At 39.8% G+C, this 24247-nt stretch overlaps 1 protein-coding gene across 1 annotated transcript in view; it reads right to left on the reverse strand.

Annotated features, from left to right (window-relative positions):
- Window positions 1-1368: 1368 nt before the first annotated feature.
- Window positions 1369-24247, reverse strand: part of cftr (CF transmembrane conductance regulator) — a 45639-nt gene continuing 22760 nt past the window's right edge. Inside the window, exons 12-27 of the mRNA XM_074633637.1 lie at window positions 21695-21789; window positions 19119-19205; window positions 17936-18725; window positions 17635-17763; window positions 17514-17551; window positions 16554-16840; window positions 16273-16352; window positions 15690-15840; window positions 12311-12538; window positions 10734-10834; window positions 9217-9447; window positions 7004-7159; window positions 6417-6506; window positions 5954-6126; window positions 4341-4446; window positions 1369-3840 (exon numbers count right to left, since the gene is read on the reverse strand). Coding sequence (XP_074489738.1) covers window positions 3625-3840; window positions 4341-4446; window positions 5954-6126; window positions 6417-6506; window positions 7004-7159; window positions 9217-9447; window positions 10734-10834; window positions 12311-12538; window positions 15690-15840; window positions 16273-16352; window positions 16554-16840; window positions 17514-17551; window positions 17635-17763; window positions 17936-18725; window positions 19119-19205; window positions 21695-21789 — 2958 coding nt within the window. The 3' untranslated portion in view covers window positions 1369-3624. The remainder of the gene's footprint in view (window positions 3841-4340; window positions 4447-5953; window positions 6127-6416; window positions 6507-7003; window positions 7160-9216; window positions 9448-10733; window positions 10835-12310; window positions 12539-15689; window positions 15841-16272; window positions 16353-16553; window positions 16841-17513; window positions 17552-17634; window positions 17764-17935; window positions 18726-19118; window positions 19206-21694; window positions 21790-24247) is intronic.

The following is a 24247-nucleotide window of genomic DNA, read 5'->3' on the forward strand; positions in this document are numbered from 1 at the left end:
GACAGTTTTGCCGGGAAAATCCAAAGTACGTGGCGTTTATGTGCACTCCCCAAGTGCCTTGTACATAGAAATAGAATAGGAGAAGAACGGACATTCCCATTCAAATCAACATAGCAGGATGGTCAGAGCGGTGGCATTTTTATGTGTACCGTTGCCATTGTGACCGTTATAGCGGGCTAACTTCTTCCTATAAACTAAACCAATTTCTGGCAAGTCGCAGACTCACTGAGGTGAGGTGGAGTTGTAAAGTTACGAAGCATAGGAAGCCAAAGTAAATGAGTATAATTTAACAACTTAACGCTTCATCCACACACTCTTGTCACAGCGTAGGAAAGCATAGCTGTTTACATCTTCATACGGAGCGGGTCCTCTTAACGTAGTCGGCCGCCATGTTTCTACAGTAGCCCAGAACGGACAAACCAAATACTGGCTCCACAGAGGGACATTGTTTTCACCTCGGCCAGATCCTACACACTGCACCTTTAAACAAGAGAAGAGATGTGAGTTTGTTTGGAAGCTTCAACAGTGAGTTTTATAAATTACATGAATATTTCTTCTTGACTAAGGAGGAAACATGGCTCCAACTCACCAAACTCTGTTTCTTTGTGCAGACTGTCGTCCGTCAGTCCAGCCCCGCAGCCGTCCAGAGCAGCGACCGACGTTCAGGCCCTCAAACCAAATACCAGCTCCCCGTCTTAAAACATGGCGGAATTAGCTAGCTAGCTATCTGGATAACTAGCTTGCTAATTACGCCAATTAATGCTACAGGGGTTACAGTAAATGAGCCCAACAGTGGGCTGGTGGCAGCGCTGGGTCTAACGGTCCCTCCGCCTCTGTCCTCACCCAAATAAGAGGTGAAATGCAAAGAAAAAGTCATGCAAAAATAAATAAATAAATAAATACACACATTTAAAAATAAATATAAAATAAATTATAAAATGAATGCAAAAAAATTAATTAATTAAAAAATGTATTAATTAAAAAAATGTATAAAAATAAAAGTTAAACAGAGGAGTAAATAAATAAATAAATAAAGGAATTAATACAAAGATAAAGAAAAAATAAAAATAAAATTAAAACAGAAATATCAATTTATGTCACATTTTATCAATTAATTAATGGCTACTTTTATTTTTTAAATTATTTTTGCTGCATTTTGATTTTGGCAGGTTGCGTCCTCCATACACCTCCCTATTCAGTACAAAATCTGTGTTGTGACTTTGTTGTAGTAGAAATTGCACCCTTTACAGTATAATTATTAATTTAAGCCACAAACACCTCACGAACAAGACCCAAATAATTAACCAGAATTTCCTTTAACATAACCGACGGTAACCGGCTTTGAACACAAATGACACAACCACAATGACATTCTCAAATCTTTAGTTTTACTGGAAATATAGTTGATTGAACAAATACATTTATACATTTTTTGGACATCTGTGTCCCTTTCCTATGAGTAAGAAACAGCTTTGTTCTTAATTTACTCTGTAAAAAAAATCTGTCGTCACAGTTTACATATCAAGGCATTTCTCCATGGTACCTTAATTTTCATCATCGCTGCTTTACAAAACTATTATACAGTATGAAAGGAGCAACACACTCTTCCCTCAACCAAAGAAAATAAAGTGATGTTAGAAGAGTCAAAATAGTTTCCAGTTTCCAAGGGAAGTACAGATATAACTTGGAAAATGATAAAGAAATGCTTAAAGTTTGTTTTGCGTTTGTACAGCAACAGCTCTGAAAAAATATACTTTATTTCAAATAGAAAATGTAGTTTTTTGATGAATTAAAGCCATCTCTCTATAATAATAACAGAGGCTGAAAAATTAAAGTAAAAAGCGTAATTTGTTGAAAGAAAAAACACTGTTGCACAGCATTTAATCATTTGACTGTTTCCTTGCTGTGAAAGCTGATGAGTACCTCAGGGTGTCTCTAAAGTGCATACAGATAGAAAAATAAGAGTTTCTGAGTCATCACTCGTTAGCGTCAGCCAATGGCATCACTGTTTCACTGTTCCTGTTGATGCGTGTGTTGACGGCAGTGATGTTACTGTGCAGGGTTGGACCGACTAACCGAAGATACAAAAGCAAATATTCAGAAGATACTTCAACGCAACACACATGAAGCCACTGTAGAAGTCTTACTCTTTCTCTAGTTTGCCTTAATTCACTGTTCCACAAAGCTCTGATCTCTTTTCATCCTGTCGGATTTACAGATTTTAAAATCGAAAAAGTTCTTTTGTTAACCTTAACGTTTTGGAGAAGCTTTGTTTTCCTCGTCCACAGACACAAATGTGAGAAAAGCGTTTTCAGATTTATTCCAACTGGGCAGCCTTTCTGAAAACCATGTTTCATGCCGTCTGGAGATGAAGACGATATAAATATATAACTTGGAAGACGGCAACAGTGGAAACAGCTCAACAGTCATGTGAGTTAAATGTTCGCTACGTCAGAATTTATTCAACAAAGGCATTTCCATAATCCGTTTAGCGCATCAACTCCTTTTCGACAAAGGCGTAAAAACTTTTTCCGCAAATGAGAAAGTTTTATATCGCCGTTTCTTATACGGCTTTTCTAATGCAATACATCAAAATGCAAATAAGAAGTCAAACTTCATAATTGAACAGGAGATAAATCCGATTGTGCAGGATACCGTAGAATAAGTCAGACTTCTACAGCGGCTGCTATTTTGTGTTCAGTCCGAGTTAAAACAAAATAAAGAGATTGAAGGCTCCAGTGAAAAGCAGCTGGCTGTTCAGAACAAAACTTTTTTCTTAGCAAGTAAAAGTCCCTTAATTCAAACCAATGAAAGTTTTTTTTTTTAAAACAATTATCGAAAAAACTATAATGCAATTTATGCTTTTTCAAAGCAAAAAATATGTTGGTGTCAGAGAAAAAAACTGAGGATTATCTGAACCGAAGGAACCCTCACACAGCTTGATCAGACCCCCCCAAAAAAAACCTGACTGACTGAAATCTGCAAAGGCACTTGAGATGGTCCAACAAATAAGTGTCCAGTTACTCAGACTCACCCATAGCATTTGGGACATGTTATTATGAGCACATTACTTCTAGCTCTGCTCCTGGAAGTCAGATCCTCCTAGTCAGATCTCTCCCTGCAGCACATACACACTCTGGATTATTATTCTTTTTCTAATTTAGTAACAGATTAACAGCATCTTGCATCTTTTAATTCCAATCCACCTACATAATATCTTTTCTAAACTTGCAGACATGTTGTACTGTGTTGGTCAATATGTGGTGTTGCTCTTAAGTTTTGCACACTTCTAATATGAAGTTTCTGTTTCTGTAATCTCCGCCTCCACATTGTGCTGGAAAATGATATGATGGAAAACTTGGAATTTTTATTTTCTTCAAGCATTTCATTTTTGATTTTAGCCAATTATGATTCAGTGTAAATTGAGGTCTTCTACTATTGAATAGTAATTGAAAAGTATTTTTTATATTTAATTTTTAGTGTCCCATAGTGAGTGAGATGCTGTTTCACTGCTAATTATTGGCCACTTATCCTCAAAATGATCAGTATCAAAACACTGGATCAAACCCCTTGTTTTTGTCTGTTACAGTTAGGCGTGTGTGTGTGTGTTTGTTGCCTTGTTGGTTAGAGGCGAGTGTCATGGACTTCGTCCTCAGCTTCCTCCGGCAGGGACGAGATCTTGGCGGCCTGCGGCGGCGCCCTCTTGCTGGAGTTGAGGCGGTGGAGCGTCGGGAAGAGGCGGAGCCGGTCGGCCTGGCTCATGGCCTGTTTCAGGTGGCTCGTCTCGTTCAGCAGCTTCTGGATGGAGTCGTAGCTTTTAATGGAGCTGCCCTCGATCATCTGCATAGACGGGAGGGAGGAAACGTCGGTTAAGTGGGTTTATAAATGTGTTTTATTGCTAAATATGATGTTCCTAAGATCTAAAAATAAAAGCTCATTGGGAGGTGGAAATGTTGCAGGAAACAAATTTTAGTTCAACAGTGGGATTGATTGCTTTAGAATATGTGGAAAAAGTTACATCATGTCCTAAAAAATACATTAAATATTTACTTAATCTGTCAAAGCTTCATTAGGTACACTCTACAACCACAGCGAGTGTATGTGGTGCAGGATGTGTTGTCCTAAATTGTGTCAACAGTATAATGAAACTGTCTGTTGGATGACAAACTGGGAGTTTAGTGTCGGGTTCAGTTCAGGCAATATGAAGCAAAACATACTTTTTTTTTAAGGTATGGTATTTATTTTTTTCCTTACAGAGTTGACAGTAGAGACAGGACAAGCTTTGGCAGGTGAAACTCTGAAAACAGACTCAAATATCAGCAGAAAATCCAAAAACCTACCAGGAATGATTGACACTCCAGCAGCGGCTCCACTCTGTGTTCTGATAGGATGACAGTACAGCCAGAGAACACGTGCTTCAGCGTCTTCCTCAGGACCTGTAACGTTCTGCTCACACACAAACACAAACACACACACCATCATTCATCATCATCATCATCATCATCATCATCATCAGCAGCAGCAGCAGCTTAGCGTTATGCTCCCATTGAGGCCAACATGAAAGAGCAGGCAGCGTTGGCCTCAGGTTAAACTAGATTGCTCATTATAGGCTTCATTTACCATTATGAACTCCCCTCTGCACATATGGCCACACACACACACACACACACACACTCTCATACAGTAGGTCAGAATTAGTCTAAGCACTCTAGATTGTCACCATATGCAGTACAGGAGCACCACACATGTTGGATTTGGGTGACTTGAGCTGCTACAAACACACAACCCTTGATCACTTTCAGGTATCAGCTGTGTTTAAGTGCACAGTAGGAGGCACCTTTCTTGCAAAAACATGTTTATCAAAGCTTCTCAAGTGCCCATAAAAGCAAAAAAAAAAAGACAAATATCAAAGAGACAGCAGTAATGCAGGCAGATTGCTCTTATTAATACATGCTAAATCTATCTGATAGTGACATAGAGATGCATTTTGAATTTTGAATCCAGTATGCAGTGGTGGAAGAAGCACTCAGATCCTTTAATTAAATATAGGTAGCAGTAGCAGAATGTTGTAATACTCTGTTACTAGTAAAAGTCCTGCATTCAAAATCTTACCAAAAGAATTAACGTGGGGACAGAACCACAGGGATGTAAGTACTGTAGGTGTTGGGAATTTGGAGTGTGAATTTATTTTATTCATGTATTTATTTGTATTTCTTTATTATTATTATTATTATTATTTTAATTTAAAACTAATGTTTGTTATAATTTTTATTTTATTTTATAATTTTCATTTCTCTATTTAATTTATTATTATTATTACCATTTTTTCTCTTCCCTCGTTTTTGAATACTTTGCTTTTCAATTTACAATTACTATCTAATTACTATATGTTAACATATATATAATTTGTCATGGTTTAGGTTGTCGTAGTCATTTTTCTTACGGAAACAATAAAAAGCATGAGTAAAAAAAAGAAAACACACTTAAAGGCACAATGAGTAGGATTTGTTGGTTGCAGATTGTAAAGAAATAAAAATACATAAATGAATAAAATAAATTCACATGCCAGATTCTGAACCGGTATATCCGTTACTTACTTATACACATTAATTCTTTTAGAAAGATTTTAAATGCAGGGCTTTCACTAGTAACAGAGTATTACTACACTGTGTACTGAAATGTAGTAAAGTAGAACAATAAAGTAGCATTAAATGGTAAAGTAAAAGTAAGTAAGTATGCTTTTATGTGGGTTTTTTTCCTGATGCTCAGTTTCAAATTATTAAAATAAACTCTGAACTCAAAATAAAGTTTGGAAACTGCATCACACTAAAAAGGTGCACAATCTTACACTATAGACACTATGTTGCACATACACACCCACCCACACACGCACACACCCACACACCCGCACACCCACACACACACAGATTAGTGTCTTGGCGTTGATACTGACATGGGGTCGAGGTAGGAAGAGGGTTCGTCCAGCAGCAGGATGCGGGCCTTGCTGAGGATGGAGCGGGCGAGACACATCAGCTGTTTGTGTCCGTTGCTCAACACGTTGCCTCCGTCCTCCAGCCGGAAGTCCAGCTTGTCTGGAAACTGCTCGATCACCGACTTCAAACCCACCTGACGACACACAAAACACATCATACTCTAGAATTCACTCCACTGTCCATCACGGAGGGCGTTTGTGTTTTGACATTTCCTTTTTGACCTCTATTCTAGTGGTGTGAGAAGAACAATCACAACAACAAGAACAACAGGCTGGAAAATCTTACAACTAAGAAAAAGAAAATCTAAAGTACCTCCAAATGACCTCTAATTGATTAATTAAACTGTGTAGTAGACTAGACTGGTTTACCAATAATGGCCAGAATTATAAACACAGCAGATGAAAAGAGGAATCGGAGCCTCACCTCCTCGGCGACCCTCCACAGCTCCTCATCGCTGTAACGTCCGTGTGGGTCCAGGTTCATCCGGAAAGAGCCGGTCAGAATAAAAACTCTCTGTTCAAAACATTTAAATCATAGTCAAGGAACTGGATTAGAAAGGTTGTCTTGGAATGAGAAGTGCTGCCCTCATAACAACAATCCATCCATTGTTGTTTAGAACGAACAGTCGCCTCTCTCCGTGTAGTCTCACACACCTAAACCACGCCCGTAGCTGCCAGTAGCTCCTCACAGGACGCCGATTGGTCTGAACCACTGTGGTTCGAAACACAAACGCATTACTTGAAGCCTGACGACAAGGATTTTCGTGCGATATGTGATCTCGTGACATTGAGAAAATCCAGCTGCCGTGCAAGATAAAGAAAAGCTTTCAATGTTTGAAAAGCTCTTGATTGTTTCAGATGTAACTCTCTAAAAGGTGAATTCTGAACAATTGATTTAACTTTTAAATCACCTTTCTGCACTTCCTTATTGCCAAACTACTGATATGAGCGTCAACAGTATGTGAATTTGAACCAGCGACCTCTTGTAAACCATGTATATCATAGACGTACCTGCGGCAACACCCCAAAGGCCTTCCTCCACGTGTGCAGCGAGACGGAGCTCCAGGAGACGCCGTCGATGGAGATTTCTCCGTCAGTGGAGGCCAGACGCAGCAGAGCGGAGAGCAGGGTGCTCTTCCCTGAACCGGTTCGACCCAGCAGACCCATCTACACACACACACAACCAGAACAGAAACATTTGAATCTGCTAAATATACTCACTCACTACTAGCTTTTCAGTTGATTAAAAAGCTTAATTAACACCATTTCAGTTAGTTCTATAAGTATACTGCATGAACACATACTGTGCAGTACCTATGGATACAAGTGGAGTATCCTCATGACATTGTGAAATGGACTCCTCCTGCCTCGAGATGTTTAGGAGTCTAAAAGCTCTCCGTCCTTTCTTCTGCAGCCTTGCAGCAACAATTAGCCCATTTATAGGAGGCCATAGAGGAGCTAATGGGACGAGGCTAAAGTGCTGACACTCACTGAGCTCGACTGTCCTCCAGGATTCATTATGAGGAGCTCATACTGACTTTAATTACTGCCAGGAGCAGAGCGAGAGAGAGAGAGCGCGGTCAAATATTATATGTTTTCTCTATTTTCCACTGAAAGCTATTTGGCCACTACAGTACCGCCTTCCTCCTCTGCCCTAATTAAACAGCAAAGACATTTGAAATCCAGATAGTAGGGAGACATTTACTGCGGTGAGTCTAGCCTATGTATGAAAAAAAAGGAAAAAGTGTTTTCTATCCCCCCAAAAAAGCATTTGTCACCAATACTATTGTTGCTGTATTTACTCATACTGCACAGTACTGCACAGCTCCCTCAGGGTCTTGCTTATTTGTCTGTATTTTTGCCCCGGAAAGGGACATTTCGTTAATTTGAATATTGATAAATATGAACAAAAAACTTGCTTCCCTGCCCAAATTCTTCTAATTTGTAACTTAAAAATGGCTTTAACTGATTTATTTTGTCCACTTGGGTGAAACACAACACTGACGTTATCACCTTATGAGTTGATATGGCAACTTGTTATCAAACATTCCTGGTAGGCTTTTGGATTTTGTGCTGATATTTGAGTCTCTGTTTTCAGAGTTTCATCAACATCTCAATTCTCAAGTGTTTGTAGAGGCTTATGAAACTTGATCAGCCTACTTTAACCTCTTATGAAGTGATAAGAGATTAAATTCTGTCCCTGTTTGTTGGATGTGGGTCTGCTCACGTGTTCTTGTTTACACTTTAGTAATTAGGGTATGTGTTGGAAAAAGCAGCTGGTGTGACGGTGACATGAGGGAAGTGACCTGGGGAGGAGCAGTCACCCTGACTAAGAACAATTTTTGTATTTATATGACGATATATATGTTAATTAAGGCTGTCAATCGATTAAAATATTTAATCGCGATTAATCGCGAATTAATCACACATTTTTTATCTGTTCAAAATGTACCTTAAAGGGAGATTTGTCAAATATTTAATACTCTTATCAACATGGGAGTGTGCAAATATGCTTGCTTTATGCAAATATATGTATATATTTATTATTGGAAAACCCTCACAGGTACTGCATTTAGCATAACAAATATGCTCAAATCACAACATGACAAACTGCAGTCCAACAGGCAACAACAGCTGTCAGTGTGTCAGTGTGCTGACTTGACTATGACTTGCCCCAAACTGCATGTCATTATCATAAAGTGGGCATGTCTGTAAAGGGGAGACTCGTGGGTACCCATAGAACCCATTTTCATTCACATATCTTGAGGTCAGAGGTCAAGGGACCCCTTTATGTTTTGTTTTTGGTGTGGACGACCCTTTAGACTGTAACAAAACAGGAAAGTTGCAGCCAGAAATCTAAAACAATAAGCTAAAAGTCTCTGAATCACTCAGTAGAGCTAAAGAGAGCTGCAGAGGTGGTGACATTATCTGGGATGTTGACCCCTTTCACATACACATAGTTGATTGATCCAGTGTTAATAGAAACATATTGATTAAAGCAAGCAGTAAACATGTCACCACACATGTAACACAGCCTTCCTGCTGGCTGGTATGTCACCTTCCTATAACCTTCCTATGATCCTTTAATTACTGCAGCGCCCCTCTCGGGCCAATCAGAGCTTTGATGTTTTAAAATCCAATAAGGCAGAGCGAACATGCATCACTCTGCCGACTTTCATTAAAATCCAGTCACACATGCTCTCTACCCATCAGTCAGGACTTACGCTCTGCCCTCCATCCACGGAGAAGGAGATGTCGCTGAGGACGGCGCGTCCAGCCTCTGTGTATTTGACAGTGAGGCCCTTGACGTCCATCTGGCCGCGGTTGGGCCAGCAGTCCCGGGCGTGCGGGTTGTCGATGACGAGGTCGGGGCTTCCTTTGCCGCCGGATTTGCCCGGCAGCGGCTCCTCTGATGGCAGGTCGATGAACTTGAACACACGATCCACTGAACGCATCTGAGAGAGAAGAGAGGGTGAGGGGAGCTGTGGGTCACTGGGAGTTACCCAGGATAAATACAGTTTACTACTGTTCTCCAGTGAGTTTCTAGGCTTTTTACTATTCAGTACCTTGTTTGTTTCCTGCTGTACATGTTTTGAAGTAAGTAAGTAAGGGATAATGTACAGCGAGCCGGTCATTGTTTTGAAATAAACCCTGACAGGGCGATATGGCAATGTGTTAAAACACATTTAACAACAATGACCCGTTATCTGTATATTATCCCTCTTATTACATGGCTACTTACTAAGAAATCAATACTTTAACACAAAAACGGTCCGCCAGAGTCTGACATCAGAACTGCGCCCATAGCAACGGTCTGTTATACATAGCAACGGTCTGATATAAAGAAATAACAGACCGTAGAATGTCGTGATTGATCAATCAGAATAGAGTATTCAACAGCGTCGTGTAAAAAACGCATTCATATTTATCTGGTTTTGACTGAAATATTGTACTTAACAATGAGAGAAAAACTTGTACTTACTAATACTTTAGCCTGTCATCAAAGTTAAAGTCAAAGGGGTATGTGATTTTCTTACTCAAGCAATGATTCAGCAAAATCAGACTAAACATTCTTGTGCTTGAGAGGGATATTTTAGTAGCTACTGTACTCTTACTATCACTGAAATTTATTTACAGTAATGAGTTCATTTCTCACACTAGAATATCAGTCACTCTGTGAAGAACTCTGCCAGCTCCCCCAAACACACCACCACCCCTATAAGTGTGTGTGTGTACTGAACAAAACGTCCTGCACGGTGATACGCTCTGGCAGCTCCAATGACCGAAATATGAGGAGAAAATAACCACTGGATGGTTAAAAGAGCCTCATACAGTCATTATAAACAGCACTGACTGCTGAGGTGAGTGCAGTTCACCCTGTTCTTCCTTCTACCCTCTACAATACAGATCTGAATATGGCAGCGGCTACTGCTGTTACACAGAACAAGAAGAAAAAAGATGGCAGATGCTTTTGTCTAATAAGAGCATTCAAACTCCATATAAACAATAACTAGATGTCATCAATAATTGGAAGTGTATCCTTCCACAAACAAACTGTAAAAGCATATTCAGTGTCACAGGAACAGGACCTGGTTGCAGACACAGGTGTTAAAAAACTAACTCATACACATTCAGCAAAACCTCCTCTGATGTGTGTGTTTGTAACGCTTGACACACTCTTAACTGGCCATTGGTTGTGTGGTATTTTAATGCAGGTCAGGTCTTACTGTGAACCACATACCAGTCCGTCTACAGTGATGCTGGTGATGACAGCCCACTGGAAAGTCCCCAGGATGAGCATAGCCAGGGCCACGATGATGCCAATCTCCCCGGGTTTGTCCTCTGTAGAAAACACACACACACACACACAGACACACACACACAATCACCACTATTGTCCAATCAAAGCTGCTCTCTGATGTCAGAGCAGCGGTCAGGTATTGCAGCTCTGCTTCGTGCTCTATTGGAAATAATGAGCTGTGAAATGACCCTTTAAACTGCTCTCAACATAAACACAGGGAATGACGCAGCAACACGTGTTTTTTATACGTGTGTGCGTGCACTTGTGTTTCCCATTCATTTAATTTGACAAACACACTTCCTTTTGTACATGACATTTTATCCGGTGGCATTCCGACACTTTTGATCAACAGACAAACTGTCTGTTATGATCCTGATATCTGACTCTCCACACTGTAACACCCAGATAAGACCGAGGCTTCTTCACTCAATAGGCACAGTGGAAATAATAAGGTGTTAACCAACTTACTGGAATTTCAAGATGTTCCCTCCTTCCTGGGATTCATGTGTACAAACTGCTGCACTGGTTTCCTTAAAGGCTTCCCTAACAAGATGACAGTGCCCTGTTGACTGAGGTTTGCCACAATGCTGTTTTCTCAGTTTCAGATTATTTGGAGCGACTGTTGTTGTATGAAAACCATGCAAACGTATTTTTTATAGTATTTGTGTTAAAAAGGTCAGATTCCCCTAAAAACATTTTCTTATCACTGGTTTGTAGCCATGCAGATAGTTTCACTTTTATGAGCTCAGCTTTTGAGATATTCAACTCTGAAACTTCGGCATTTCCTTCAATATGAATGCTAATGAAAATGTGTTGAAAAGCATTGTTTTACCAAGAGCAGCACCTCAGTTACTGGGAATAATTCCCAAACTAGTTTTCTTTTGAACCATTTCTTTGGTAGAAAGTATTTTAGCAGCACTTTGTGTTTGCTTGGTGACAGATTTAGTGGCCAAAATCTATTAAATGGCTAGACACCACTGGGGGATACCCAGGGACGTTTTTCTTTTAGTTTTTTGCAGAGCTGTCAAAGTTAACTTTTTAATGCCACTCATTTCTTTAATGCATTAACGCAACTTGTGATTTTTAAAGTTGTAGTGGGCTTAGTTTTAAAGCTAGTGAAGTGAAGACACCGGTATCATATGAAACTATACAACCTAATGAGCCATTGACACCAACCATGTCATACTAGCTTGTCGAGAAGGAGGCTAAATAACGCCCCAAACTTGCACTAAATTTTGGCGAGGAAAAACTGGCATCGTCATTTTCAAAGGGGTCCCTTGACCTCTGACCTCAAGATATCTGAATGAAAATGGGTTCTATGGGTACCCACGAGTCTCCCCTTTACAGACATGCACACTTTATGATAATCACATGCAGTTTGGGGCAAGTCATAGTCAAGTCAGCACACTGACAGCTGTTGTTGCCTGTTGGGCTTCAGTTTGCCATGTTATGAGTTGAGCATATTTTTTATGCATGCACCCCATCATCTGTCCACCCACAGTCATCCCGTCACTCACGGTTGGTTCCCACGGCGATGAAGGCAGCGGCGGTGAAGAACAGGACGAAGATCATGTCGCAGCGGAAGAGGAACCAGCGCAGCGTGCACAAGTAGTGGAACCAGGTGGCTGTGTGAGTGTTCAGCGCCTTGTGGAAGAGCGTCTCGAAGTAGGTCTGACGCCCAAACGCCCGAATTGTCCATAAACCCTTCAGCGAGATGATGAGGTGGGAGAAGATGGGGCTACGAGCTGCAGGAGAGGAGGAGGAACACACATGGTTCAAGTACATACAGTTTAATATTTTATAAGCTGCTTTACAAATATTCGTTCAGTTGATCTATATAGCTTCAACTGCAGCTTCTTTCACTTCTAACTTTACCAGATTTGGCTCTGTGGTACAGCACAGTTGAAGCCACTTGTCTCTCTCTGCTTTCAATATTCCATTTTAGTTGGACTTTTGGGGGATGCATCTGGGCTATCTTTGAGTAATATAAATAAAGCAATGCTGCCAAAAAGCAAAAACATTCTAATAAACATTTGAGTGACTAATACACATAAAATGTCCACAGTATTTTGTCAGACATGCTTCTTGTGACGCCAGAGAGAGCGACACCAGGATGGGGTTGGAGGAAATCCCAGCTCGGCTCGTCTCTCTGACCCCGATGTGCTCTCAGCAGCTCCGGAAAGACCTCGCCGTCATCACCGAAAAGCACATTCAGTAACAGAAGTGAGAGCAGAGCAGAGAAGTCCAAAAAACACATGTGGCATGTTCGTCAGCAGTCCGGTGACCTGTTTTCTCATCCTCCTTTGGCTGTACAGAGCTGCACCGTCCTGCTGGCTGCCACACTAGGACTTCTCAACTTTTAGATAAATGTGCAGTGCTCTAATCTATGAAATTGTTTCTCAGAATCACTCTCAGTCTGCAGAGCCCTGAAGCCCCGCTGCACGGCGCGCTATTGCTTGCTCAAAGTTTATTAATATTGAAGGTGTCACATTTTCAAATTGCACCAACTTTAGCAACGCAAGTCCTTGGTTCCTCAGTAATACACACGCCAAGTGTGAAGTAGATCGGATGAACGGTTCTCGAGATAAGCAAAGAACAAACACACACACACAGATTCCTTGCTTAAAAGGGATAGTTCGGGTGTTTTGAAGAGGGGTTGTATGAGGTACTTATCCATAGTAACAGACAGAAGTAGCAGCATGGGAGCAAAGCAATGTACTGCAGCAAAATGTATTTTAGCCACCTAAACAAATAAATATCAGTTTAAGTGTACGCTATATCTAGAATATTTTCACCGCTTTATCTTGCCATCAGACAGCCCTTTCCTTCTCCTTAACGACGGGGAACTGAACTGAAAGTAAAACTTATCTATGCTCTCTCTAAAGTCAGCAGGCTCAGATTAAAAAAAATAATATATATAAATTTCACTTTCAGTTCAGTTCTCCATCGAAAAGTATTCTAAATATACATACACTTAAATGGACATCAATTTTTTTAGGTGAGCCTTTCTTTTAGGTGTCTAAAATACATTTTGCTGCTGCCCCCGTCCACAGCAGTACATTGCTTTGCTTCCATGCGGTTAACTCCTGTCTGTCTCTTCAAACTGTGGACCGTCATCTACTGTAGGTAATACACTGACTGTGGATCAGTACCTCATACAAACCCACTTCAAAACACCCAAACTATCCCTTCAAGGCCTTTACACACCAGGCTGAAGGTCGGCTGCCTAGTTTGACCGTTTGATAGTTTGCGTAAGAAGAAGAACTTCAGCAGAAGTGAAATTAAGGTACTGTTAAATTCCAGAGTGTCAGTACTGGGGTTACAGGAAGATCAAAAAGATTCGAGGAGCAGTATGTGAGCCATTCACAAGCTGAACAAACAAAATACCATCCAAAGGATTTTATGGATAAATTGACCAATGGTATTTCTTTAATAATCCAATCATTATAATTAATTTAAAACATATATAATAATCTAAATGTGATTATAAGATATTCATGCGTTTTTTTTTTTTTTTTTCCTCTCGTTGGACAAAATTTGTGGACTGAGTACCACTGGGTACCACAACCACTCGTGAAATGTTCTCTTACTTAAGAGAAGAGCAAAAATAAGAAAATGTTGGCCCAGAAATAAATGGCTACTAACAAAATAAAAACAAATCGTGTCTACCAACAAAAACAAGAGGAAATTGTAGTATTTAATATTGACTACTACTGAGTGCTGTTTGTAAGCCAAATTGACCACTACTCTACTACGCCACCTTTCTCATCATTACCAAAACACTGTCAGCAGACTGACCATCTCTGCAACACACCATTTATTATGATACTCTCACTTGGGGAGAAGTTCTAGTAGTTAAAGAGATTGTCCTGCAAAAGTACACCCAAAGGTTAAACCCCCACAAACCCCATGAACAACTGTCTAATGTGTAAAAGCTTTTAGGAATAGTTTCCATCTTTTCACAGGGATACCAGTCTCTTTGTTGATTGGAGGATAATGGTCATTTTATTCGCCCTGCCTCACTTCCTCTAACGGTTCCCGCCCCTCTGAGGCAGCCCATCCATCCTCTCCTTCAGCTCTTCCTCTGTCATGTTTTTGTTCTTCAACAGGACCTTTGCCCCCTTGGACTCGGGCCATCCACCAGCCCTGCTGGCAGTTATGATGACTCTGGCGTCTGACCCCCCCCCCCTCCTCTTCCTCTGTTCACTCTATTGGTTTTCCTGTCATGTTCTCACTTTTACTCTTCCTGAATATTTGCCATTTCATCACTGCATTCTTGCAGATCTCATCTCTGCCCGTTGCCCTCCTTCTTAACTCTTCACTTTCATTATGTTGTCAAGTAAAAGAGAAATAAAAATGTAAAACTTAAATTATATTCTCTTTGAGCTAGCGCTAAAGAACAACACCCCTGAGGCTGGCAGCAATTCAGCCTGTTACTCAAAGATACTTCACATATATGGATGTCTTCATACACATCAGCAAGCTTACTGTTATGTTTTATCCACAATGCATTTCAAATAGATTTCTAATGCATAGCACAGTCAGAAAGCATTTGGATATATTCTGTAGAACTAACCTTAAATGGACTTTAAAGAATATTGTAAATATATATTAAGCTTTAAATACATCTAAATGCATTCCACATTTGAGTTCCACATTTGAAATTAAGCATTTACTACATTTAATTAAATGTATTAATCATGTGATTGCAGATTTTTAGATTTACATTTCTTTTGTATGAGAAGTTCAATCTCTTTACCTTAATACTCTACTTTCCACGCAATGCTGTGATGAGACGCAGCCTTTTCATTGCATTTTGACCAAAAGGAGTCATTGCACTATTCCTATAATAGCACAATGTCTCACACACACACACACGTCCCGCCCCACTCTCACCTTCAGCCTCCAGTAGCTTGAGTTGCTGTCCAGTTCGTAAGAAGTACTTTCTGAGGATAACGAAGACGACGGCCAACGGGATGGCAGCGATGAAGATGTAAGGCCGCATGATGGACACGGTGAAGATAGCACCCGTAACAATCAATGTGAGCTGGTGGGAGAGGGGGGAAAAAAGAGAAGAATGAGCAGAAATAATATAGTACTACCAACGATACATGCAAGTTTGCAGCGTTATTTAGCCTCCTTCGCAACAAGCTGGTATGACATGGTTGGTACCACTTGATTCCTTAGGTTCTTAAAGTTTCATTTGATACCAGCATCTTCACTCTAGCTTTAAAACTGAGCCCCCTACAACCTTGCAAGTTGCGTTAATGTGTTAAAGAAATAAGCGGCGTTAAAACGTTAACGTGTTATTATAGCGTTAACTTTGACAGCTCTATTATTGATATTTCAAGTACAGTACTGGGGGAGGCAAACATGCATTTCACTGCATAATGTAGAGATGTTGAAAATGTGACAAATATAACGTTGATACATGAAAACATTGTTACATGTTGCATCATCCATTGTGTTGGTTAAATACCTGAATGAGGTCAAACAGCACCAGAGGCAGCATGTCATCTATGGTGGCCATGTCCTTGGTGAATCTGTTCATGATGCGGCCTGGAAGAGGGCAAACAAGAAAGAAGGTCAGGAAAAACTCACTGAAGTGAATGACTACATTAGTATGGTATTTGACATGGCTAAACAGATGTGGTTCTTGACAAAACAAGAGAATACATGTTGACTGTCATGACATTGTTTTTATTTAAACCACACAGAAAATCCCTGAAAAAGATAAAGAAAGTAAACTGAGAAAGTCACCTGTCTTCATAGTGTTGAGCACCGCCATGGGGGCTCGTAGCACGGCGCTGAGCATCTGTTCGTGCAGTCTTTTGGACACAGTGAGTAACGTGTGCACTAACGGGAGACCCCTGAAGAACCCCAAGGCCAGCACGCTCTCCGATGTGGCCACGTAGATGTAGATGATGTAGTAAGCGCTGGTCGGTGTGACGATGACCGCCAGGTGGGTGGGGGGCGACGAGGCGTTCTGGTGCTGCTCGGCGATGAAGTTTGGTGATGAAGGGTTGGCGCCGTCCCTCCAGATCTCACTGGTAGAACAGAGCAAAGGGGTTGAGAATGAAACACGGACTAAACTTTAGTCCAAGGCAACATCAGGCTGGACTTTAACATTGCTTTCCTAACTTTGTAAAACAAATTGTAAATAATAAATACAGAGATATAATTTTACTGAATTGTTATTCATTATTATCCTAATAAATCGTACACCAGCAACTTGGTAAAAAACAATCTTCAAAACTAACAGGAATTACAATTCAAGTGTAAACCTTTTTAATGCAGCAACAACTTTGTCAAAATGTAAACAGGAATTAAATAATATAATGTATATATAGTAGTAAATACATATAGAATTAAATTGAATAGATCGTTCCCATTGTCATATTGATATCCGGCCCAGCTATGTGAGTCGCAATCAGCCCGATATCTGATATCGGTGCATCCCTAATTCATGTATTTAAACATGGAGAAAACAAATTAAAAATTACTACAAAAGCGTATCTTACAAAAGAAAAAAATATTCTCATTAAACATCCTCAATATCTTTGTTAAAAACTTCTTTAGCTAATGAATATTTTTTGTCAAAAAAGAAAATCCATGACAATATTTAGTATTTCTGTGGGGCGCAGGATTTCAGTGCAGACAGGAACAACACAGGCACTAATGTCTATTCTAGTCTCAGTGAACATGAAACATGACACTTACTCAGTAATGAGGAAAATGCCAATGACTGAACCACCAACCTAGTTGAAAGAGAAACATATTTATTGTTAGTTAAATTTACAAAAGTAAAAAAAAACAATAACTTAAAGATGGTGATTTTTACCTCAATGAAGAAGACTAAGAGGATGAAAATGAGGACATAGACTAAGCTCCTGTTGGAGGTGATGTAGCGTAGGTATGAGCTCCATGAGGTAGTTTCAAAGATGTTCTCACGTTCGTCTGCGAAGCATTGCTGTGAAGAAACAGAGTTGCTCTTATATCTTGCCATATCCAGACAAACTTTAAAGCTACTAAGAGGAACTTTCATTTAGTGTTGATTTTGGCGTTAACTTTGACAGCCCTAATAAAACCTGTCAACTCATGTACTCTAGTATGCCTTGAAAAAGCATCTAACAAAGCTGTACCTCCATGTCTTCTTCATCCACATCTTCACTTATGTCATAAACGCTGTCCTTGGACAGACGGCGGGCGTAAATGTCCACCTCAGACGCCAGGTCGCAGTGCGGAGCGATGGACAGCTTTTTTCTGAAGGACGACTGCATCTGCTCTCGCCGCTCCTGGCCCTGAGAGTTGGTGATGAACGCCAGGACAGACTGGCGGCGCTGCCCGTTGAGGTGCTGCAACCCATGATGGTACAAGTTCCCCCTGGGGAGCACCTCCTCTACCTGATCATCCTCGGGCACTACGGAGAATTTCCTCTCAGAAAGTTCACGAACCCCGTCCTCTATCGTCGTGGACTGGGGAGTATTCGCAGTCTGTTGGGAGTTTGCGATGAAGGAGAACTTGCGAGCAGCTGCCAGGGGGCTGAGGATGAGGGACTGTTTGCGTTTTTCTGGGTAGCCATCACCTCCAGGATGGCCTTGGGGTCCAGAGACGATTATCGGAGGCGGTTGCTGGCGGAATGACTGGCGTATTGTCTCTGGTCCTCGGAAGCCAGCGGTTTCATCGATGGAGACCCTGCGTAAAGTTTCTGTGAGGATGGAGCTGCGTCGCTCTGCGTTGATGTTGTCATAAGCTTCCATGCCGAGGAGGAGGGAGCTGAAGTCAGGGCGCTTGGCCTGCAGGTCTGAGAAGGTGCCGTAGAAGTAGCAGTCTCCGTTGTGCAGTAGAAGGATTTTGTCGGCTCGTTTGAGATGCTCCAACTTGCTGGTGACCACAATGCGCGTCTTGGAAGCCATAAGTTTACAGACGCATCTGTGCAGAGACAGAAAACGGAGATCAATTCATGCGTCTACTTTTACATATTTCTTGGTTTCGTTTTTTTTTTAAAACCAAGCTTGTCAAACAAAGAAGGGAAAAGACAGGATGAAGTGCCAACAATTCAAAGAATAACCAGCACTTGAAATTAACAAACTGCCCTCTGAAAGATTACCAAAGTCCATATTTCATCAAAGGATTATTCCCTTGTTGCTCGACTCCTATTTCCTGAGAATGTTACAGTGTGAATAAGCGGCTGTGACTCACCACAGTGAGCCTGACTGTGTGTGTCTGAGACAACAAGAGATAACTTGACCTTGAACTTAAAAACTTTCAGCTCAACCACCCCCACCTCCTCCACATGAAAGACTCTCTGTTGGTGATACACACTTCTCAAAGATCTCTTTCTCTGTTACGATGTCCAGGTGGGTGAAAGGTGCATCCAGCAGGTAGAGGTCGGCATCTTTATACACAGCCCTGAGGGACAAAACACACACATAAGTGAGTCTGTACTGAGAAAAAATGTTTAAGGGATCGTTCGGATGCTTTGAGGTGGGGTTGTATGAGGTTTTTATCCATAGTCAGTGTATTACCTACAGTAGATGACGGTCGGAAACAGACAGGAGTACCTGCACGGCAGCAAAGCAATGTGCTGCTGTAGACGGGCGCAGCAGCAAAACATTTTAGCCACCGAAAAGTTAAAAGTGTACACTATATTAAGATTATTTTCACCGCTTTATATTATCGCATTATATCTATCTAGGTCTTATATCATCTACTGTATAATCTCTTCAGAGCCACCAGACTCCATTGACAAAAACAGTAATTTCACCTTGCAGAAAACTACCGCTGCCTCGATCAGTTAGTTTGTTTGTGTTATTGTGTGACTTTGGTGAATCCGAACTAACCCTTTAAAACACCAAAGTCAATAACACAAACAAACTAACCGATCAAAGCAGCGGTAGACCGGCAACTCCTGTGTTTTGCGGGGTAAAATTACTGTTTTTGTCAATGGAGTCTGGCGGCTCTGAAGAGAGCAACAGCTTCAGTTCCCCGTCAGAAACGGCTGCCTGATGGCAAGGTAAAGCAAATATTCTAAATATAGAGTACACTTAAACTTTTAGGTGTCTAAAATGTGTTTTCCGGCTGCCTCCGTCCACGGCAGTACATTGCTTTGCTCCCATGCTGGTCTAAACTGGGGGCGTTTCAACCGTCATTTACTGTCGGTAATACACTGACTATGGATAAGTACCTCATACAACCCCACTTCAGAACACCTGAACTATACATTTAAGGTTAGAGAAACAGAGAATATAGGGGAAAACAGAGAGCAAGACACACAGAAAGAGAGGAAAACTTGATGTCAAAATAGTGTAAATGAGGAAGTCGGTTCCCCGTGGGAATAAATCAATTCCTGTGAATGTTTACAGTGATGGCAGAAGCCAAAAACCAATGAGTGGCTGCTAAATTGATGCCAGGACGCTAAACCGATAAATAATGCATGGGAATATGAGTGTCTGACTGCTGTAACCTACACACAGATTTAATGGAGTAATAAAGCTCTCCTGAGGGCCGTAGAAAGCACTCCTCATTAAAACAAGAGACCATAAAACACAATAGTTACTGAAGGCAGACAGATAAGAATGACTGATGATGGTTATCAGCTTTGGCAGGTTATGATTATGGGAACAAATACTGTAAGGTGAAGCATTGGCAAAGACATCAAATCTTAGATACTTGTAAATATCATGTAGTAGATGTTTTTATTGACTTACAAGGAATGGATCCTCTTACTCTGGAAGTGCTACAGTAGTAATGATGATATTGATAACGGTGATTAGTTTATGGCCCTGACATTGACTACAGTTTGTATGCAGTCCTCTAGCTTGAAGGTTGCAGAGGTGAGACGTGTGTTGGTTTTTAAAAGGGGAAAAACAAGATGTTTGGTGTCTTTGATCCATTTACTGTGGAGCCACTGATATTTTGACCCTCCCCCTCAAAAGGGAATTTAATTCCCATTCCTCACTGAACCATAACATACCACAGATTCTGGTAAACAAATGTATGATATCTTTTAAAAAGCCACAAACCAATTCAGTACTTGCTATTTTTATCTCTTCAGAGCTCTTCATCCATTACAAGTATGACTCAAATCCTAAATCATGTTTTTTTTTTGTCCATTGTAAAACAACAACACATAAAAAGTTGGGCAAAACAAAGACTGTTATTATAACTAATCAGCAGGGCTGGGTGATTAATCAAATTTTATTTTTAATTACGATTTTGGCTTCCAGCGATTATGAAAACAAGATAATCGAGAAGATGATTATTGTGCCGTATTCCGTTTTGCAATGATGCTCTCGTTTTGTCTTGCTTTATAAATCCAGTGCACCCCGCCTGTTTTTTGCTGAGTTACTGACTGGAATATGTTGAATATAGTTTACCGAAATGTTGAATTTCTCTGCAGGATTTGCACGACGACACATTGATCCAACTTATTTTGATCAAATTAATTTTTTATATTATTATTATATATTGACTATTTATGTTTAGTAGATTTCAGTAGTTTATGGAAGAGCACTAACATTACAACATAGTTTATCTTATTTATTTTGTTCTAATTAATTTGTATTAATTATTATTAGAACAATAATTATATATATATATAATTATTACAATAATTATATATATATACTATTTATTTATCATATTTATATATATTTTTTCAGTTCAGTTTGTTTAAATTTACAGAAAATCCACTGCTAAAAAGACATAAAAAGTTGAATAAATACATGATCTTTCCAAGGTCAATGAGTTATCGTGTTAAATAATCGTGATCTCAATATTGAGCAAAAATAATCGTGATTATGATTTTTTTTGCTATAATCAAGCAGCTCTACAGTAGCTGACGGATACAGGGGGTGAATGAGGCGTGCTGACAGATAATCAGGTGCGACAGGAAGTACCTGGACAGGCCGAGGCGAGCCCTTTGACCGCCGCTGAGGGTCACTCCTCCTTCGATGAGGAGCGTCTTGTCTTTCTCAGGCAGCAAAGCAAAGTCCTAGAGAGAAAAACACGGGGTGAGTCAGTGGGTCAAACGCGTGCATGCACCATGTCACCTTTTATACAACAGCAAGAGGAGCTGTGAGATGTCAGAGAGCACTGAGGAAAGTCAAACCATCTCTTTAGGAAACATCCCACGTCCACCTCTTCCCTCTACCTGCTTTACTACACTTGTGTGTCAAAATAAACTGATTCCTTGCTGTTCTTATTTCTTCAAATCTTTTCTACATGGTGACCAAGGAATTTAATCTCATCCCTTTACACTGCACTGTCAGCTAAATGCCTAAAGTATGAATAAGCAGGGTGTGAGGTGCACTGCATGTGATTATCATAAAGTGGGCATGTCTGTAAAGGGGAGACTCGTGGGTACCCATAGAACCCATTTACATTCACATATCTTGAGGTCAGAGGTCAAGGGACCCCTTTGAAAATGGCCACCAAAATTTAGCGTAACTTTGGAGTGTAATTTAGCCTCCTTTAAGAAGTTAATTAAAAAATTAAAAGAATCAATAGAGTATCGCAAAACATAATATCCAGACTTGTATATATTGATATTTTCTTACACCCACAGTTGGTAGACACTCCAGATACCCAAATGTATGTGCACATGCATTGAAAAAGTGAGTTTTTCATGATATCCCCCCCTTTAATGAAACTGCACCAATAAAATAACTAATTACGGTTCATTTCTTTTCATGGTAAGGTATCTCAGTATGCCTAAACACAACAGCACCAAGACACAGTCCTATATACGACTTATACCTGCTAATTGAAGTAATTCATGTTCATATAATCAGAGATTTATGTCACAGTTGAAACCACACAAAAAGCACAAACCACAGATGGGACAGGCACATGAAGTATGTCACAAGTCAACCGGTGGTAATTGATCATGAAAATAGACTCCCACACCATGAAGTGACAGCACAAGAGTGATCATCGTTAAAACTTCCTACCTGTTTAACGGCAGCTTCCGCCGTCCTGACGGGAGCGCATAGGGGATCAAGTTAACAGGTTGTTTAACAGCTTGTAAAATAAGGCAGCATAGTAAAAAAGACATGTTGTGTGTCTGACTGTGAACAAAAAGCACCTGCCGGGCCAGCGAGCTAGAAGCTGGAGGCAAAAGATGAGTTTACAGTGGGAAGACCACCCACAGCAGTCTGCCTGGTGCTTCAGGGAGCAACAAAAGTGAGGAATTACAGTCACAAGGCCACTAAACGCCTCGTCTCTGTCTGGAGAGATCTGCTCTAGTCGTCACTCTTGTCTGTCAGGGTTGCCTTGGGGATTCTTCCTGTGTCTACTCTGTCTTTTTTAAGTCATGTCTAGCCTCTTGAAGTGACTGATATTGGTACTTTTAAAAGTTATTGGTGATGACTTATTTGGAAAAATTACTACAGAGCTTGTGCTGCCTAGCATCTTATTATCTATGTTCCATTGAGAATTCACTTTTCATTTACATTACCCTTGTTTGCAAGTCCCTACATTGGTTGCCTGTCAGTTTTCGTTCAGTTGTTTTACTTGTTTTTAAAGCACTTCATGGTCTTGTACAGAGTCTGTTAGTTGTTCCAAAGTGCAGGATTAATACCTTTGGTGAGGCAACTTTTAGCGACTATCCTCCGAGCCACTGAAACAGTCTGAGGATCTGAGAGCTGCTGGAATTTTTGAAATCTTTAAACGTAAACTTAAAACCTACTTATTCAGCCAAGCTTTTGATCTTGTTAATCTGTAACATTTTATTCTATTTTATTGTTATTTTATTAATCACATACTTTATTGTATTTAAGCTGGAACATTTTATTCTATTTTATTGTTATTATATTATTCACTTACTTTATTGTATTTAAGCTGTTAAATGTTATACTATTTTATTGTTATTGTATTAATCACATCATTTATTGTATTCAAGCTGTAAAATGTTATTCTATTTTTTAATTTAATTAATCACATACTTTACTATATTTAAGATGTAAGATTTTATTCTAATTTATTATTCGCTTACTTTATTGTTTTTAAGCTGTAAAATGTTATTCTACCTTATTGTTATTTTATTAATCACTTATTTTAATTGTATTGAAGATGGAAAATTTGATTTGATTTGATTTTTATGTTATTAATCACTTTATTGTATTTCTGCTGTAAAATTTGATTCTATTTTATTTTTATTTTATCAATAACTTTCTTGTATTCAAGCTGTCAAATTTTATTCTATTGTATTTTTAATTTATTAATCTAGTTTTTATTTCACGCTGTTTTACTACCATTTCTGTTATCAAAGCTTTTAAATCTATTTTTACATTTTCTGATTTTTTATTGTTCTGTCTTATTTTCAGCTGACCAGTTATCTGTGAAGCACTTTAAACTGCAGAATTGTGCTAACTAGAGAATACTATAACTTAAATATGTACCTACTCTAATACCAGACATGACACAAATAGCACATTACTTGGCTACAAGTT

Source organism: Sebastes fasciatus, chromosome 4 (genome assembly GCF_043250625.1).
Source record: "Sebastes fasciatus isolate fSebFas1 chromosome 4, fSebFas1.pri, whole genome shotgun sequence".
NCBI lineage: Eukaryota > Metazoa > Chordata > Actinopteri > Perciformes > Sebastidae > Sebastes > Sebastes fasciatus.